The 19770-nt window shown below is 42.5% G+C and overlaps 1 protein-coding gene and 1 long non-coding RNA gene across 2 annotated transcripts in view; one reads left to right on the top strand and one right to left on the bottom strand.

Moving 5' to 3' along the window:
• Window positions 1-10382, bottom strand: part of TBC1D22A (TBC1 domain family member 22A) — a 121580-nt gene extending 111198 nt beyond the window's left edge. The window contains exons 1-2 of the mRNA XM_083399843.1: window positions 10069-10382; window positions 3320-3376 (exon numbers count right to left, since the gene is read on the bottom strand). Of these exons, the coding sequence (XP_083255969.1) occupies window positions 3320-3376; window positions 10069-10130 (119 nt within the window). The 5' untranslated portion in view covers window positions 10131-10382. The remainder of the gene's footprint in view (window positions 1-3319; window positions 3377-10068) is intronic.
• The window catches only part of LOC310658326, a 116952-nt gene that overhangs the window by 22734 nt on the left and 74448 nt on the right, over window positions 1-19770 (top strand). The gene's annotated exons all lie outside the window — the stretch shown is intronic.

Here is a 19770-nt window from a genome sequence, read left to right as displayed (position 1 = left end):
TGAAGAAAACTTCACTGTCAAGTCTAAGGAACCTGCCTAATTTAATTGCCTTAAAATACAAATCTTAAGCAGCACTGAAACAAGTAGGTTTAAAGAATCATTTCTTTTACACTGTGTTGTCATGTTTGATAGACATACAAATTATTATTGCTGCTTGTCAGGAAACATTTTCTTCTTCTTCAAATAGTAGAAGGCACACTCACTTTTGGGTATGGGAAGGCAGAACCACAGTTTATCTGCTTAAGAAAATATCCCAGTGAAGTAAAGACTTTCCATGAGGTGCAAACTATTGTTATACAGAAGGTTACCATGCACCTTTTAGATGCCTATACTACAGACACTGAATCAGAGAGACAATGTAAAATCGTAGCATCATGATGGCGGGGAAGAGAGCAAGATTATACAACAATATACAATTCCTAGCTTGTTCAGATTCTTCATTGTCCTTTGTGACAACTTATTAATTACAGAGTACTAAAATAAAGAGGTAGGAACCACATTACACGTTTCACAAATGGTTAAAAAAAAAGATGGTGTATTTCAGCTCCACAAACAAGTCTGTAAATTATTTAAGCTAACCTGCCAGAGATACCTTTGTCAGAAAGTTACCTAATTCAACAGAACTTTTATAAAGCTTGTTTTCCTCATCACTAGACAAGCGGTCATTTGCAAACCCAATATAATACTTGCAATTTTTAATCATTCACAGACCTACTGCAACATGTAAAAATCTTGACCATCCAGGTCACTACCCAACAAGGTTGATAAACGGTATTATATTCGCAGAGTAGAATCATAGAATCATAGAGTTGGAAGAGACCACAAGGGTCATCGAGTCCAACCCCCTGTCAAGCAGGAAACACCATCAGAGCACTCCTGACATATGGTTGTCAAGCCTCTGCTTAAAGACCTCCAAAGAAGGAGACTCCACCACACTCCTTGGCAGCAAATTCAACTGTCGAACAGCTCTTACTGTCAGGAAGTTCAGTAGCCTCAAGAGATTGCCTGACGTTGTGTCAAAATAATACTGCCACTCTCTTAGCTCCTCGGGAGATTTTACCAACCTTCCCAGTCTCAACTATGGCTTACCATCAGTATGTGAACAAGTATGATTAATCTAACTAGGGTGTACAAACTGGTTTCAAAGCTTGGTAACCATCAACCATAGCGAGTGTAGCTATACGTGACAGTGACTCCTGTTAAACTGGGCAGAGGAAAGAGGGAGAATTCACACCACAGGGCGGGGGAGGAAAGGAACTAATCCCAATGTATTAAAAATGGTTAAGAGATCAGCACATTACAGCTGCACTGCCAAACTACTCCAATTCCAGAAATAATAGTAGTATGAACAGGGAGCGATAAAATCCATACTCTAGTTCAGTTCCTCCAGACTTGACATTTACAGTTTGCATCTTTTTGCCAGCTCATAAATTGGTTCTCCTCCAGCCGACAGAAAGCAAGCCTCTCAAATAATTCACCTCCTGCTATTTCTCAGTTCATATCTGCTTAAGCTAGTTTGCCTGTGCAAGAAGGAAAGCCGCAGTGATACGAAAGATCGGAGAAGCAAAAGGGACCAATTTTAAAATCTGGTGGGCAATCCAGGGCTGAGTAGCATTATCAATGAAACAAAATTATTTTGTTGTATTAGCTCTACAGGAGGAAAAACGTGTCTCCTGCCACTGTTGAGACCATACATGGTATTTCTTACAAGTAAGACTGGGGGGAAACTATTTCCTATTACCATCACCAATCAAGATGTCACAGTGAACCTCTCAAAAAACCTATGGACTATATGGAAATGGCGGAAATGACTGGCAGAATCCGAGACCAGAGAGAAGAGTCGATGGAGGAAGATTGGAAAAAATTTAAAGTATATTTACAGAAATATTGCAAAATTAATGAATGTTAGAAGAATATTGGAATGAAGTTACATGGTTTTAGCAGAAGTGTTATTAAGAACTATATGAATATTAATTGTTAATGCGCTAAAGTGGAAAATTTAAAGTTAAATTGTGTTAGGATAAATTATAGAAGAAAAATTGAAGAAGAGGGAAAGGATTTGTTGAACCAGCTAATTTGAACTAGAATACAAAAAAGGGAGGTGCGAGGAAGTCGAGGAAACAAGCAAATGAAAGATATAGATATGAAATTTGGATGTGTGTTTAAATGTTTTTGTTTTTTGTTGTTGTTGTACTGTTGTATTGTATCTTTTTTATTGTTGATGTATTGTCTGTTGAATCTGTGTATTGTTTTTCTCCACCGTTTTTCTTTTTACAACTATAAAAAATCTAATAAATATTATTTTTTTAAAAAAGAACAAAAAAAAACAAGATGTCACAGTGAAACTTCTATGTAGGAATTAAGACTGCAATGTAAATACAGATGGATGTGTATCTATATTGCTTCACGTATATCCAGTGAACTTGTAGTACAAGAGACCCTCACGCAAAGGAAACTGAGGAGGCAGCTAGCGTGCTCCCAAATGGCCAGAGCTTCTTTAAGAGGTCCATACAACAACGGGAAACATTATGTCAGCTCATTGTGCACAATATATAATACATTTCTTGGTTTAAGTGAGGGATGGGGAACCTTTTTCAGCTTGAGGGCTCCATAAGCCATTTTGACAGTTGCATGGGGCAACTCACCTGTCTGTCCCCCGACATTATTAAGCTGTCAAATAACAACTTCAAAAGTGCTGACACGACCCACTTTGTCAACTTGCAGGCACAGTTGGGGGGGGGGGGGACAGCCTCCCAGGCTAAACTGGGAGATAATAGCTCTATTAAAAATATTCTTAAATTAAACAAATAAATAATAAGCAGCCCTTGAGAAAACATCGACAAAGCACAAAACTTAAAATATTAGTTTGACATAAGGAAAAATAATTACCACTCCCAAATATAATATAGCATTGGTCCAAGAAATGTTAAAACATTGTTTGCAAATCTGTAATATGAACACAATTAATAAAGCCAGCTGAAACAGAGTCAAATGCTTTGAAAAATGAAAATAAGTTACCCTAATTTTGGCAACAGTTGTCAATAGTAAAGAAACACAGTTGCTTAAATTAAAATTACTTAACAGAATACGGCATTACAAACTGATTAGCTTATTCCATAAAGTGAAGGGACTTTCAAGCTAAGCCAAAGTAATTAAATGTTTAGCAATAAAATTCAAAAAGCCAGTGGAAAGCAGGAACGAAGAGAGCAATATGGTCAGAAGCAGAAAGAGAAGATGACTAAAGCATTGACTTCAACAAAAGATTAGATACTGAGAAGATTTAAGTCCTTTATCTGCTTTGAAAAAGAAAAAAACTTACGTTCCGTGCAACAGTGGATTAAAAGGAGGATGCTGAGCTCCGTATACATGTTGAATACTAAAAAGGAAGAAAGAATGTTTAGTACAATTACAGCATAATCCAACACCTATTTACATGGAATTTTAATGAAGCTGACTCCCTAATAAGTATGTTTAGCAGGCTTCAAAAATAACTCAAGACTTCTCTTATACAATAAGAAGTCTTATACTATAAATTTATACTATTTATAAACAGTACTCCAGTTAAACTAAACCATACATTGGTAAGAAGGGATATGCTGCACTCTTTAACAGAAATGTATTTTATATAAACAGATGAGGCCATCCAGCTTAAGACAATAAACATACGGGGGCAACCATTTCATGCAGAGTTTCCATTCCTGGCCCTTGTGCGCATATAAGTTTGCCCTGCCCCCATCTGCCAAAACGGGAACAGTGTCAATTGGACATGCATAAAATGGTCACCTTCTGTACATCCTTTTAAGATTTGGATCATAGCTATACTGAAAGCACCTGCAAACACTCATCAGAGACAGGGAAACCAAGACCCTTATAGGTTGTTAAGACTACATCTCCAATCAGCCCCAGTCAGCATGGCCAATAGAAGTGGTGTAGTAGGTGTCGGATCGCAGACAAAACCCTAACATTATCAGATAAGCAAGACAACAATGTCAGCCCTCTCCACATTAAAATGCTTTCAGCAACAACAAGCTTGTTAAACTATTCTGTACTGAAAAGCACTAGATAGACCTTTGAGCTGATGATCACACAATAGGTAAAGATTCACCTACTGCTGCATTAACGCTGTTTAAAATACTGTGTAAGTAACAAGGATGAGGCCCTACCAAACTGAAATTTGCTACCGCTTCAGCCCAAATCATCATTTCACCTGGACTTATTTCTTTTAACTATAGGGAATATTTCACAATGTACCACACTAATGCTTTACTTGCAAAATTTAATGGATTGGTTTTTATCAAATAACTAGGTAGACCAGGACCAAGTGAAGCAAACCCAACTAGCCTAATAATAGTCAAAAGCCACATTTGGTCACTGCACATCTTGCACATCTGTGATGTTTCCAGGAGAACTCTCCTGAAAAATCATGCACGGCCATTATATATATAAAAAAACACAAGAGTCAACTTCAATATGCCTTAATTTCATTTTTGTGATGTTTTAAGTGCCTTGCTTAAAGTAGTATTGAAATAGAAAGCATCCAACTCAAAATACTTGAATGCAACTTACTAGTGTAGACTAGAATTAATACTTCAAGGACTTATCTCCATCACACCCCTTTTCATCAAAGTTTTAAATGCTGGAATTATATACCATGTTAGAAGTCATAAGCACTCACTAATTTTGAATATTGCATTACTAAGAAATTGCATCCTAGTAGGCTAATTGTGAAACAAATAAATCTACAGTTTGTTTTTACAAGTATTGCATATATTGTAGTGTAGAACTTCCTACATGTGGTATTGTCCACATTTCCTTCTCCAGTATCACACACCATACCACATTCTTCAAGATTAGATGTAGAAATACTATGCAAGTATCTATAGTGAATTTTAATATATCACTTGCATATTCATATACCATAACCTGATTCAGTGGATGCTGCCAGGGAGAGGTTGTGCAAGAAAGTCAGTGACTGGGACTGGGAGATGTGGGTGGAGAAGCCAAGTAAGAGGTATAACAACTGTAGACTATTAAGTGCTGTTACAAGTGACTCTTTATCTGCTGAGGAAAACGGGCATCTTCCTATGCTATGGACACAGCCTGCTGATGAAAAACATTCTAGTGCATCCCATGTGTCAGGAATCCACAATGCTCCTAGCCCGACACTAGCATCCTTCAAACATTCCTTACATAAACAGGACCCCATGTGATTACTGAGGGACAGGATCAAACTACCTGGCAGCACTTATTAGTAAATAATCGTGTCTCAGATGAACCTCATTGGTTATTCATCTGAAGACGAGGCCAAGCACTGGCCCCAGGAGAGGACCTGAAGAACAGTCCCCCTGATTTAGGGGGGTATTCTTCCATGCATGCTTTAACATCTTCCTTCCTTGACCCTATTATAAATTATGGGGATATGCAACATTCCCACCAGCACTACCCACTGCGACAGTCTCTCTCACACATACAAGAAATCTGTCCAGTTCCAAAGTATTATGGAATTTTCAGTATATATCCCCAATATAATTTAAGATTAGTCGTGTAAAATAGCATGTTCAAAAGATTTCCTTTTCAATATATTCTTATGAATGAAATGAAGATTCTATTTCAGGTTAGTAAAATCTATAGGGAACCAGAGAATGGTGCAGTGGTACCTCGCAAGACGAATGCCTCGGAAGATGAAAAACTCGCAAGACGAAAGAGTTTTTCGTTTTCTGAGTTGCTTCGCAAGACGGATTTCCCTATGGGCTTGCTTCGCAAGACAAAACGTCTTGCGCCTTTTTTTTTAAACCGCCAATGCATTCCTATGGGAAACCGTCAATACACATTGGTGCTTCGCAAGACGAAAAAACTCGCAGAACGAATTAATTTCGTCTTGCGAGGCACCACTGTAATCTATTCCACAGTCATGTCTGATAATCAACATGTGTCGTTATCATTGCATTGGAATCCATCTGTCTCAAGAGACAGTGGAGGGGTAGAGTAAAACCGCTGTGTTAGCAGCACTAAAGAGATCTCCCCAAGGTGCAAACCTAGGCAGTGTGTATGGAGATCCTGGGTTGCCTAGACGTCAAGACTGCCCTCTTAGTCTCGCTGATGTGGTCCAATAGAAAGAAGAAATATGTTTGGCACTAGTTTAGCTGCAGTAGTTGCCAGAGTTGCCTTGTACTTGTACAGTACAAGGTGCTATCCAACTGTCTTAGGGACTCCACTCCGGATTTGTGTAGGGTTTAAGCCTTAGCCTTTTCTTCTTCCAAAGATATCCCGCAAGGCAATGGAGGTTTAGGATCAGAGTTTTCCTTCTCCTAGGTTGGCTACCTACCCAGGTTGACGAGCCCCATCTGCTCCTCACTTCCCTTGACAGCACGTGCTGAAACCACCTTCTTGACCATTGGACCCACTATTGGTCTTGTCTGCTCAATCCACCAGACTCTGGCTTCGCATGCAGACGAAGTCCCTAACTCACCAATGGTATGAGACCCATCGGCTACCTTCACCTGGTTTAGCCTAGCCGACCAGTCAAAGCTGTTCCTGCTGCTGTCACATGCTGACAGCTTCTAGGAGTCACAGGTGAGATCTGAGCAGGGTGGGGACCAAAGGTGGACAAACTACCTCAGAAGAGCATGATATGTCCCCACCAGAGGTACTATCACTCTCCTAACACCCCATAAACCTTTCAAAAATCCCCACCATTTTAACCTAGACTAGTATTCGAAACCACCTCAGCCAAATATTCTCACCCTGCTCTAGCTAAGTACAGAGGGCTTTACTATGGGAACAAAAGTTCCAGGAGCTATTCAAATTATTAATGAAATCCACAAGCTCTGTCTTCTCAATTTTAGCCAATTAATGCCTATTACCTTCTAAAGACAGTTGTCAACAGGCCATCACAAAAGGTAATGAGATGTGCTCCCCCACCCCAGCAATCTGAACATTCTTTTCTGTTGTAGTCATCAACACCTGCTGTTTGCAACACTATAATGCATGTGTTTTAAATGTTTCTAACCAACCCTTCATCTAACAATCCCAAGGCAGGTTGCAACAAAGATTAAACAAGTTAAAACGAAACAGTTCATTCATAAAACCACAGAGAAACAGTCTACAATATGTACGATCATAAAATATCCATAAGGCTGCAGAGCATCCCTTAGGCTGGAAAGAAATAGCACCCTACAAATGCCTGGGCAAATAAACGTGTTTTAAAGTTGAGCTGAAATAAGATAATGGCCAGCGCCAAGACCTGGGAGGAAAGGGATTCCATAAATGGTAGACATTCTACTAACTATGCTACTTTTAAGAGGTAGAGAAACCCACACAACAGCCTTGAACATACTGTACTGTAATTCATACTGTTCAAAGCAAACTCACCGCCTCAATTTCTCCAATGGGTATTTGTTGTCCTATTCTGGCATCACATTCTTTACTGTCAATGAAATGCACAGGCACCTCAACAGATTTTCTTGTTATCAACATACTCCCATTGTTGAACTCTCACATTTGTTTATGGCAGAGTCCACATATCCTTAACAGATACATGACACACACAAACTCAACAGGTACAGCTTCCTTCTCACTAGCATAAAGGTGAACCATTGTAAATAGTTTCACCTCTTCTAGCTAGGAACCATATCAGAAGAGAGACCCAAGCATTGAATGCTATAAGTAACTCTAAGCAAAAAAAAAAAAAAGGTCAGAAATTATGTTTCCCTACCAAAATTATTTCACTATTAATATACTTCTTAATTGTACAATCATACCTCGGGATACAGATGCTTCAGGGGGGGGGCAAGAGAGTGGGGCCCTAAGCTATGGCTTGTTTAGCTTATACGTAAAGCAATGACAAGCCTAGACAGCATCCTAAAAAGCAGAGACATGACCTTGCCAACAAAGGTCCGTATAGTTAAAGCTATGGTTTTCCCAGTAGTGATGTATAGAAGTGAGAGCTGGACCATAAAGAAGGCTGATCGCCAAAGAATTGATGCTTTTGAATTATGGTGCTGGAGGAGACTCTTGAGAGTCCCATGGACTGCAAGAAGATCAACCCTCTCCATTCTGAAGGAAATCAGCCCTGAGTGCACACTGGAAGGACAGATCCTGAAGCTGAAGATCCAATATTTTGGCCACCTCATGAGAAGAGAAGACTCCCTGGAAAAGACCCTGACGTTGGGAAAGATTGAGGGTACAAGGAGAAGGGGATGACAGAGGACAAGATGGTTGGACAGTGTTCTCAAAGCTACCAGCATGAGTTTGACCAAACTGCGGGAGGCAGTGGAAGACAGGAGTGCCTGGCGTGCTCTGGTCCATGGGTTCAAGAAGAGTCGGGCACGACCTAACAACTAAACAACAGCAAAGCAAGGTATTTGTCTTTGTTCCACATTCCTAGTCTTTGCATTAGAAGAACTCACTAAAAGACTCCTTTGAACCTTAAAAATGTATCCCCACACTTAATTTCATATGCTCCCTGCCACCTCTATTTCTTCACTCATTCTCCTTCTTTTTCACAATATCCATTCTAATATACTTCAAATTTCTGATTCAACACAGGCCTTTTCATTGCAATAGCATTGCCATGCATCTGTCTCAAGAGACAGTGTGCCTCTGGGGGTGAAGTCAAACCATTGCATTAGTAGCACTAAAGTAACCTCCCTGGGTTGCTAGTCTGGGCAGTGTGTCTGGAGGTCCTGGGCTGCAGAAGCGTAGGAAGGTGAGGTGGTACCAGTGTTCTCGAATCTACTAGCATGAGTTTGACCAAACTGCGGGAAGCAGAGGAAGACAGGAGTGCCTGGCGTGCTCTGGTCCATGGGGTCACGAAGAATCGGGCACAACTAAACAACAACAAGCAGAGCTTATCCATTCAAACCTATCCATTCTGAAGGAAATCAGCCCTGAGTGCTCACTGGAAGGACAGATCGTGAAGCTGAGGCTCCAATACTTTGGCCACCTCTTGAGAGGAGAAGACTCTCTGGAAAAGACCCTGATGTTGGGAAAGATGGAGGGCACAAGGATAAGGGGATGACAGAGTGAAGGAAGGTGAGGACAGGTGACCTCACCTAGGCCCGAAGTCACCCCCCCCCCCACCAAAGCAGGCTCAAAGCTTCTCAAAATCATTTTCTCAGCAGCTAAGCATCAGAAACATTCCGCTCTGCTGTAACAAAGGTAGAGAACAGTCCATTGTTTCTCAGGCCTTTCTCATGCCTTCTGGCCTTGCTAAAGAACCACATTGCAACTTGCTTTCTGTCCGGGAACCATGCCAAAGCACAAGAATGAAACAACTGGAACACACTGAAACCCCCTCACCCCCTTTCCTGCCAAGAGTCCACAATAGTTCCAAGACAGCTTTCTGTACATGCTCAGGGGAACACATTATGGGGCAGGACTCCTGAGGGAGGAGAAAGGAGGAGGGAACTGGAAAGGGGTATATATGCTTGTGCACATGATTGTGAACTCGTGCATGCTTTTGTGGACTATCACACTTGCTCCTTCTACCGGTTCATGGATGGTAGAAATAAAACCTTTTTCTCTGAAAATATTCCTTGAGTGTCTGTTGACTCCCACTTCCCTTTCCCAGGCGCAATATTTTTCCCACCCGAGGGCAAAGCCTCATAAGGCTACAAGAGGACGAGATGGTTGGACAGTGTTCTGGAAGCTACCAGCATGAGCTTGACCAAACTGCGGGAGGCAGTGGAAGACTGTCTGGCGTGCTCTGGTCCATGGGGTCATGAAGAGCCGGACACGACTAAACGACTAAACAACAACAACAAATCCGGCACTGGGACTCCTGGTCCACCTCCCCGACCTACATTCTGGCTACCTGCCCCCACCCCTAACACAAATCCTGCCCGTGCTCTGTACCACAATAGAGGCAGCAACCCCCAACCGTCCCCCCCCCTTCGCGAATTTCTGCCGCCCCACAGCGAGCGCCACACCGGCGGGCATGTTTACTTCGCGCAAAGCCCCACCGAAAACCAAGAAAACAGGGGCAAGCTGGTCACATTTCGAGATTTCCGCCTCAGCGGGAGCCTCCCGTCCCCCGGGAGAAACTTTTCCACCCGCGCCCTCGCTTACCTGCCCGGCACCCGGGACGCGTTCCGCTTCCAGAACTGCTTCCTACCCGCGTCGCTCGCCATCTTCCCGTCACCTCATAGCCTTTTTCACCCGGAAAGCGAGAGCCCCCCCCGCCGCCGCGGCCTCGAGCGCAGGGACGTCCGGAGCCAGACCGGGGGCCCCGACCGTTATTCCCCACCCCCACCCCAAAGCCGAGCGCCGCGGCCCTCACTCCATCCCTGCCCCTCTTCTCCCTGACAGAAAGCAGCGCGCCGCCATCTTGGCACCCTGCAACAACCCCTCTCCCCATTGGCTGCCGGGGAACAGCTGTCGACTACGCCCAGTCGCGAGTGAGCGTACTGCCTGGCATGTGGGTTTTTTCGGTTTTCGCCCAATCAAAATCCTCGAATCAGATCTGAGGAGGAGCTGGAATTTCGGCCAATGGAAGCCCAGGTGTTATGGCATTCGCTGCTTCTCGGCTGTTCATTGGCGGCCTCGCGCCGCTTGACCCCGCCTACTCTGAAGTGGCTATAATTTGCCTGGAGGCGCTTGGCGTCTTTACAGCTGAGCACTGATAAATCGGCGTCAATTAGACGCTAGGACTCAAAAACATCCCTTATAGAATAGTCACGTTTCAAAGGGGTTCGGCTTGCGCCACCCGCAAGCATCGGATATGCACTTCCTTCATGCCTTGATTCTTTTCTCTGGTTTCCAAGAGCTACTTAAACGTGCATTTTTAAAAATTATTATTGTTCTGTTATTTATTGTGTTATTTATGCCGCCCTTCCTCTGGAGATCTTGGGCAGTTCACGGCATAAAAAGGCAAGATAAAAGCACAAAATTCATAATAAAAACAAGAACAGAACAATAGCTCCTACCAACACATTAAAATGGTACAGTATGCTAACCAGCCAAAGGGTTGGCTTATTTCTATTTTTAAAAAAATTATTGGTTTTCACAAAATTATAAACAAACAAACGCATAAAACAAACAAACATAAATCATAACCTTATTAAAAATTACACTTATTAACATTGTTATGTGACTTCCTCGCTTCCCCTTTATTGAATTTCATTGCATGTCCTTTTAATGGTTTTCCAAATCACAGTTCTTATAAACTTAGTCCATTAACATCCTTAGATCTTTTCATTTTGAAATTAAACATATTAATTCATCACTTAACTTAAATAAAATCCTAAGCCAATTAAGTATCTGCAAGCTGTTTCCAGTTAATTTAACATATTTAACTAAATAATCATTAAATTTAATCCAATCTTCCTATTATTATTATTATTTGTTGTTGTTGTTTTGTTGTTGTTGTTATTTATTGATTTTATATATCGCCCTATACCCGGAGGTCTCAGGGCAGTTTACAGAATAAAATCAATATATAAAATCATAAAATACATAATACAAATAAAAACAACAATCCAATCCCCCCACACACACAAAAACCCACATTTTAAAAGGGCATAGGATGTAAATCAGATCAATCAAAGTATTATTATTATTAAAGCCCTTTCTTGTTTTGGGGGTGATTGATTGTATGGGGAAGCTTTTTAAGATTTGATGTTTTACTATGTTTTTATATAGGATGAAAGATGCCCAGAGTGGCTGGGGCAACCCAGTCAGATCGGTGGGGTACAAATAATAAATTATTATTATATTATTCTCATGCCCTCCAACAGTTCTCTGATGAAACGAGGGACGTCCTAAGGAAAAGCAAAATTCTGGGATAAAATCAGAAACCACAACGATATCTGTAAATCCAGGACCAACCCTGGAAAACAGGAACACTTGGAGAGTCTGGTATATTGTTATGAATTTGGGGCGGTGGTTGGAGCAGACTCCCCATAATTCCTGGATTTAGTAAAAGTCAGACTTCATGAAGGTTTGATCAAACTTTGTCAAATACGGAAACCCACATGGGTCTAGCCATGATTTATGTTAAAGGTAAAGGGACCCCGGACCATTAGGTCCAGTTGTGACCAACTCGGGGGTTGCAGCACTCATCTCACTTTATTGGCCGAGGGAGCCGGCGTACAGCTTCCGGGTCATGTGGCCAGCATGACTAAGCCGCTTCTGGCGAACCAGAGCAGCGCGCGGAAACGCCGTTTACCTTCCCGCCAGAACGGTACCTATTTATCTACTTGCACTTTGACGTGCTTTCGAACTGCTAGGTTGGCAGGAGCAGGGACCGAGCAACGGGAGCTCACCCCGTCACGGGGATTCGAACAGCCGACCTTCTGATCGGCAAGCCTCTGTGGTTTAACCCACAGCACCACCCACGTCCCTCATGATTTATGTTAGGGGCATGCTTAATGTTGGGGGGGGCGCAGAACCGAGTTATCTGTGACGCGATTGGTCAGTTAGTTAAGTATTTTTATTTATTTACTTGAATTGGGGGGTAGCTGCTCATAGGATGTGAATGCTCTGCAATCACTCCATCTAGGGGCAGGTTGTATGTCGGTGTAAATAAAACCATATATCATAAAGGCACCACTGTCTCTGCTGTGCCTCATTGCCCCCAAAGGGAAGACAGATCCTGGTAAGTACACCTGCAACCCCTGAAACTGCTTCTGGGGATTGGGGTGGCGTGTAAGAATATGAAAGCTGCAAGCACTGGAAGATTTGGGGGGGGGGGAGAGCAGGAACTTCTCATCGCTGGCTTAAAAGGCTTTCTGAAGGGAGAAAGTGCAGGCTGATCTCCATACCGATTATTGGGTAATGAAACCTAAGGCACAACGGGTTCTGTTTAAATTTTGGCTAGCACTGGGCACTCACAGCCTTCCAGTTAATTTCTTGGCAAAGCAGCTCTTGCTTGGTTGGTCTACTCCCTTTTATTGTTAAGGCTGCAATTCTAAGCGTGGTTGACTATAAAACAGATTGCTCCTGCTTGGATATGGCATTGTTAGGACAGGGGGAAGTTGTTCAAAAGTGAAATGGCTGTATAAATAAAGATGCTTCCAGCTCCAGCTGCTTTCAGGCAGCCCGGTCCTCTGTAGAGTCGGTGACCCTTGGCACATTGCTTAGAAAGTTTCATTATTACAACACAATATTACATCTTTGCAAACAAGGCCACAAAAGTTGCTAGTCTGCAGAAAGTGATACAGTGGTACCTCGGGTTATGTACTTAATTCGTTCCGGAGGTCTGTTCTTAACCTGAAACTGTTCTTAACCTGAAGCACCATTTTAGCTAATGGGGCCTCCTGCTGCTGCCGCGCCACCAGGATGCTGTTCTCATCCTGAAGCAAAGTTCTTAACCTGAAGCACTATTTCTGGGTTAGCAGAGTCTGTAACCTGAAGCGTATGTAACCCAAGGTACCACTGTACTAGATTTCTAGGGTCTGGCAGAGGAAGAACAGAGAACTCTCCTTTTCCTATTACAGTGGTACCTCGGGTTAAGTACTTAATTCATTCTGGAGGTCTGTTCTTAACCTGAAACTGTTCTTAACCTGAAGCACCATTTTAGCTAATGGGGCCTCCTGCTGCTGCCGCGCCACCGGAGCCCGATTTCTGTTCGCATCCTGAAGCAAAGTTCTTAACCTAAAGCACTATTTCTGGGTTAGCGGAGTTTGTAACCTGAAGCGTATGTAACCTGAAGTGTATGTAACCCGAGGTACCACTGTACATTTCTGCAGCATGTGGTTGAAAGGGCTTCCCTCCTCTGGAAGCCAACTTGGTTTCCATGCTTGGCACCAAGGAAGGATGATAAACTCCACCTCTCCTCTGCCACCCTGCTCACTCACCTCTCTGGAATTCCTTGCTAGCTTTCGCCACAAGGCGTGTGCTTTAAATACATGCCTGACCTGAATATGGCCAGGTGGTATCACTTGTAGCAAATAGATTCAGCATGCTTTGCTGTGATATATTTTGCTGCCAGAGTTGGCGTAAAGTCAGTGTAATTAAAATTAAAAGACAGGCGCATGCATTTGCCCATTGTTAACAGAATATCCTTAGTCACATCCTGTTTCCCCCCAGAGCTAGCTGTGCAACATGTTCTTATCATTTAATTCAACAAATAGGAGAGGGCTATTTTGCTTTTTAAAAAGCACGGGGAAGTGAATAATGCAAGGAAATCCTTTTCTACTCTGAAACTACTCTTTGAGATTTTGGAATTTGGGTCTGGAAAAGGAAGCTAGGTCATCAACTATCTGAGAAAAGTTCAGGCCTGAGCAAAATTTAACTAGCATCCATAACAACAATTTCTTTAAAAACACCAGAAATCAGGAAATGCACAACCATATATGACAGTTGTATCTATTTTGATATCTTAAGGATGTCCCTGTTTCACAGCTGTGTTGGAATTTACTACGTGTGTGCAAGTAAGTGTACACTGTAATTAGCTATGTTGCAAATTCATATTCTACTTTGTTTTTACACGTAATTATTACTTGCACACACTGTTCCTTATTTCTCCATCTCCCAACATTCATTTGCATATAAAATGCTATTGGTTTCCCTTTGATTCCATTACGCTTATATCTTTCATGAGCTGGAATGTATTAATTGGGTTTCTACTGATCTATTTAAAACAAATCTTTCCAAACAGATAGTAGCCTCTCAGGTGCTGTTTGGCTATCACACTCACAAGCCACCAGGGCAAATTGAGAGCATCTTTTCCATTGGTGGCAAAACCCAAGAGAGGGTAGTGTGATAACACTGGAACCAGTCAGAGAGCCTTATAATTTGCATTTTCCCTTTCTCCTTCCCTAAATCCCACACTGAATGGAGTAACATGAGTTTGGACATGGAAGCCTCCACTGTGTTCTGTAGAGAAAGCAAGGCGGCTTTGCCTACATTGCAAGCTAGAAATCTAAAAATTGTTTCAACAGAACTTATAAATTAATTTTTTTGTCCTGTCTGATCACCACCCTTGAAAATAGAGGGGAAGGGCAGGGAACAGTTATATTCCTTTGATTTGTTCTGCTGCAGTCAAGAGAGTTCTTTTGTTATAGAGAAAAGCAGGACAGATAGACTGACACACAGAGATATTTTGACTCTGCTTGGAAAAGAACAGAAGCAAGTTTTCCTAATAGTGAGATGGTGAGGAGAGTGAACACATTGCTCTTGGTTCTTACCTGTAGTTTTTGCAGGGCTTGCTCATCTCTTTTCTGTCCCTGAATAACCGTTGTACGTACTGAATTCCTGCTCCGATGATAACATTCAGGTTCGCTTTGAAACATTGATAGGGACTGATTTGCTGGCTTTAAGTGTTTGCAACGTTTTGAGAAAAAGAAGAGTTGTGGTCTGAGGAGCTGAGTTATCAGTCCGTTCTGCCATTTCCTGAGACATTTACAAATACCACATGGCTGCTATTGTTAGTACTGCTCCTGTTCTTGGGAACAGATTGCACAAAACCTCTGTCAAAAGGTTTGCAGCATACAGCCGTGACTTGTTGGGGGGCAAAAAATTCCACTGAATTTTCATTAACAAAAATATACTAGGGAGAATCCATTATATTCGGAGAGAGCAAGCCTGGCATTAGGACTTGCATCCTCAGGCAGCTGCTGCAGTGCCAATGTCTGCAAACTGAGTCACCCCTGCCCTGCAATTGTGAGCCACTTGCTGTTTTTTAAACTTCCTGTTAGTAATGCCATATCCAGACATTTGTAGAAAACATAGGCTGGTGAATGGTTCACAATCACCCACTGACCACTGCTGATCATTATACCCAGACCCTCCAAGTGTCCCTATTTTCCAGGGATAGTCCCAGATTTACAGAAGCTGTCCCGATATCTGATTTGATCCTGGAATGTCCTGTTTTTCCTTAAAAGTAAAGGTAAAGGGACCCCTGACCATTAGGTCCAGTCGCGGACGATTCTGGGGTTGTGGCGCTTATCTCACTTTACTGGCCGAGGGAGCCAGTGTTTGTCCACAGACAGCCTCTGGGTCATGTGGCCAGCATGACAAAGCCACTTCTGGCGAACCAGAGCAGCGCACGGAAATGCCATTTACCTTTCCACCGGAGCGGTAACTATTTATCTACTTGCACTGTGTGCTTTCAAACTGCAGGTTGGCAGGAGCAGGGACTGAGCAATGGGAGCTCACCCCATCATGGGGATTCGAACCGCCAACCTTCTGATCAGCAAGCCCTAGGCTCTGTGGTTTAACCCACAACGCCACCTGCACCCCTGTTTTTCCTTAGGACATCCCTATTTTCATCAGAGAAATTTTAGAGGGCATGGATCCCCCCAAGCCAAGGAGAAAAGTAACTATACAACCTTTAGAAGACATCTGAAGGCAGCCCTGAATAGGGAAGGTTTTTAAATGTTAAATGTTTTATTGTGTTTTTATATCTGTTATGTCCAGAGTGGCTGGAGCAACCCAGTCAGATGGGTAGGGTATAAATAATAATAATAATAATAATAATAATAATAATAATAATAATAATTTTTATGGAATAGGGCATCCCCACGAGGCAAGACACAGTGATAACAGCAGGAACATTTATTGAACAAACAGAACTGAACAACAGGAGCAAAGCTTATACAGTGGTACTTCGGGTTACAGACGCTTCAGGTTACAGACTCCGCTAACCCAGAAATAGTACCTCGGGTTAAGAACTTTGCTTCAGGATAAGAACAGAAATTGCATGACAGCGGTGCAGTGGCAGTGGGAGGCCCCATTAGCTAAAGTGGTGCTTCAGGTTAAGAACAGTTTCAGGTTAAGAACAGACCTCCAGAACAAATTAAGTTCTTAACCCCAGGTACCACTGTATACATTTCTAAGGACCTGGGCCACGCCCACTCCCAACATGATTGGCTGTCCAAACTTCCAAGCTGCGAATCATAAGTCAGAGTTTAAGGACCAATGGCAGAGTCCCAAATCCTGAAATGTTCTGTGATTGGAGATCATGTATCAAATCAGAACACAGGGGCTCAGAATCATAGAATCATAGAGTTGGAAGAGACCACAAGGGCCATCGAGTCCAACCCCCTGCCAAGCAGGAAACACCATCAGAGCACTCCTGACATATGGTTGTCAAGCCTCTGCTTAAAGACCTCCAAAGAAGGAGACTCCACCACACTCCTTGGCAGCAAATTCCACTGTCGAACAGCTCTTACTGTCAGGAAGTTCTTCCTAATGTTTAGGTGGAATCTTCTTTCTTGTAGTTTGCATCCATTGCTCCGTGTCCGCTTCTCTGGACTAATCTTTAGTCCAGACTCAAGCTCAGGCAAACACAGACCACTGAACACATAACACCTATTTTCATTGGAAACGGTAGTGGGTATGTTGTACCACCCACAATAAACTTATCCAGGTGTGGGTGCTCATGTTGGGATACCACAACATGCCAGTTTTGCCAGGGATTCCCCAGCCCTCCCAAATGAAACCCTGTAGCTGAAATTCGTGAGCAGACGAGTAAAATTCAAATACATTTCTCCAGACTCAGCTTACATTTAATGGCTTATTTCTTTTGTGCTCCAAGCAGACTGTTCAGTTCTCGTTCTGGCTCTGCAAGCTCACTAAAATATTTACTGACCTTTAATATTAGATTTTCAGAGGTTATACAAGAGGCTTAATGAAATATGAACTGCCTCCAGTAACAGAAGCTAGGACTTGACTGGGAGTGAATGACAAGGTCATGAGCAAATCGTTACTGAGTCTTAACCGGATAAATTGAAATTAGATCCAGGGGTGTCACTTTCCACAAAAACCTGAACTACATTTGACAGTAAACAGTGTAAAAAGTAAAAGAATAATACATGAAATATTCATTTAGTACACCGTACTTTGATGAAACACAATGTGCTTGGATTTATGGTGCCCTTTATGTAAGAAGGCTGCCACTCTAGACGTAATATCAACTTATGTAGACTCTGGCAGGGGTGTGTTGTGGGGGTCTACCCTTCAGATTTCTGACACACTGCCATTTATATGGGCTAATATATTAAGACTGACTGACAGGCGTGTAACTGGGGAGAGTGGCACAGAGGTAATCCCCACACCTTGTACAAAACGTATGCTTCAGTTTCCCCCTTGCTTAGCCAAAATGGGTCTGAGTGGAGATTTAAATCTTCTGATGTTTTATCTTTCTTTTTCTAAAGAAGAGTGGAATTCACTCTACCCAAGAACATAGGCATTCATTAGAAGCCAGCAAGCAGCAAGAAGGGACGATCCAAACAGTCTCTGAAACTGAATAGGCAGTCCTACTTAGAAGCAAGTCCTATTCAGTACAATAGTCCCTGGCAAGGGAACACAGAGTTAAACTACCTAGTGGTCCTCCTTGCTTCCCAAATCTCTCTTGCCTTGTGGTAGGACTTAGTCATCACAAGTTCACAGATCAGCCCCTTGTTTGTAATAGTAGTACAGTGGTACCTCTGGTTAAGTACTTAATTTGTTCCGGAGGTCTGTTCTTAACCTGAAACTGTTCTTAACCTGAAGCACCACTTTCGCTAATGGGGCCTCCTGCTGCTGCAGCGCTGCCGGAGCACGATTTCTGTTCTTATCCTGAAGCAAAGTTCTTAACCTGAAGCACTATTTCTGGGTTAGCGGAGTCTGTAACCTGAAGTGTATGTAACCTGAAGCATATGTAACCCGAGGTACCACTGTACTCAAAATCCCGGACGTTTTGCCGATTTTGATAACTCACTCCTCTGCCTGCCTGCTGACTAAGCCCCACTGAGTTAAATGGACCTTTGTTCCCCAAAAAGTGTGTATAGGATTGCAGCTTTGAAAAGGGTGGGGATTTTTGTATGCCTGCACATCGAACATTGTTTTGAGGAGCGGTGGAGGTGCCTGCGTAATACCCCAGCAGCACAGGGTTCTAATCCTGCTGCTGCTTCTGAGTAGGGGCAGAGAAGTTCAAACCATTCTGCTCTTGCCTCGGCCTCATTGACCTGAACAACATTTTACTCTGTCTCCATCAGAAGTGGAGGTGGGGAGACACGTGCTGCAGATGGAGAGTCTGTAAACAAGCATTGCCCTGCAGACAAATGTCTGTTAATGCTCAATGTTGTTCTCCCAAGATGAGTAATCAATGCAGGTAGTTTTTAAAACAAAAGCTGTCACTCAACCACACGGCGCGGCTAATGTCTACGCTTAATGCACTGTTGTTTTTAAGAGAAGGAGCTCGTTTCTCACCCCCCCCCCGTTAATGTTGCAATGGTTCAACCGATGCAGTGACATGTCATTTTGAGTCGCAACCTATAGCAGACCGTTGTGCACCAGGGAGCATTAGCCTTTTGACGTTCCATTAAACAATTCAATAAACACACAAGACGTAACCGGCTGTACTTTTGAATAAATAAGGTATACTATTCATTGTATCAAATTGTAGGTTTCTTTTTTTAATTTTTTTTATTCAAAATTATAACAAGACATATTATCCAAAAACATATCATCCTTGTTCCCCCCCCCCATTTTTCCTCCCTCCCCCCCCAAAACCCACCCACCCCACCCCCCGACTTCCCTCAGTTCCAGTCTTTGGTTTCTCTAAGAATGCTGTTTTCTGCATGTTATGAAGTTGTATAGATCCTCAAACTATTTAGCTGATTATTATCAATAAAAGGTTTGTGAATGTTTATTCAAAACCTGCCAAGGAGTCCAGTTCGCTTTGTTGCATCTTCAGATACTTTGTAAAGGGTTCCCATTCATCCTTAAAGTTACAGTTATCCTTGTCCCGTAACTTTTTGCCAGTTTTGCCAGTTCTGCATAGTCCATCAATTTTTCTTGCCATGATTCTTTAGTTGGGGTTTCTTCAGTCTTCCATCCTTGTGC

The sequence above is a fragment of the Podarcis tiliguerta genome (assembly GCF_965153285.1).
Source record: "Podarcis tiliguerta genome assembly, chromosome: 10".
In the NCBI taxonomy this organism is placed as follows: Eukaryota; Metazoa; Chordata; class Lepidosauria; order Squamata; family Lacertidae; genus Podarcis; species Podarcis tiliguerta.
The sequence above is the reverse complement of the archived record's forward strand: the minus strand, read 5'-3'. Positions and strand labels throughout refer to the sequence as shown.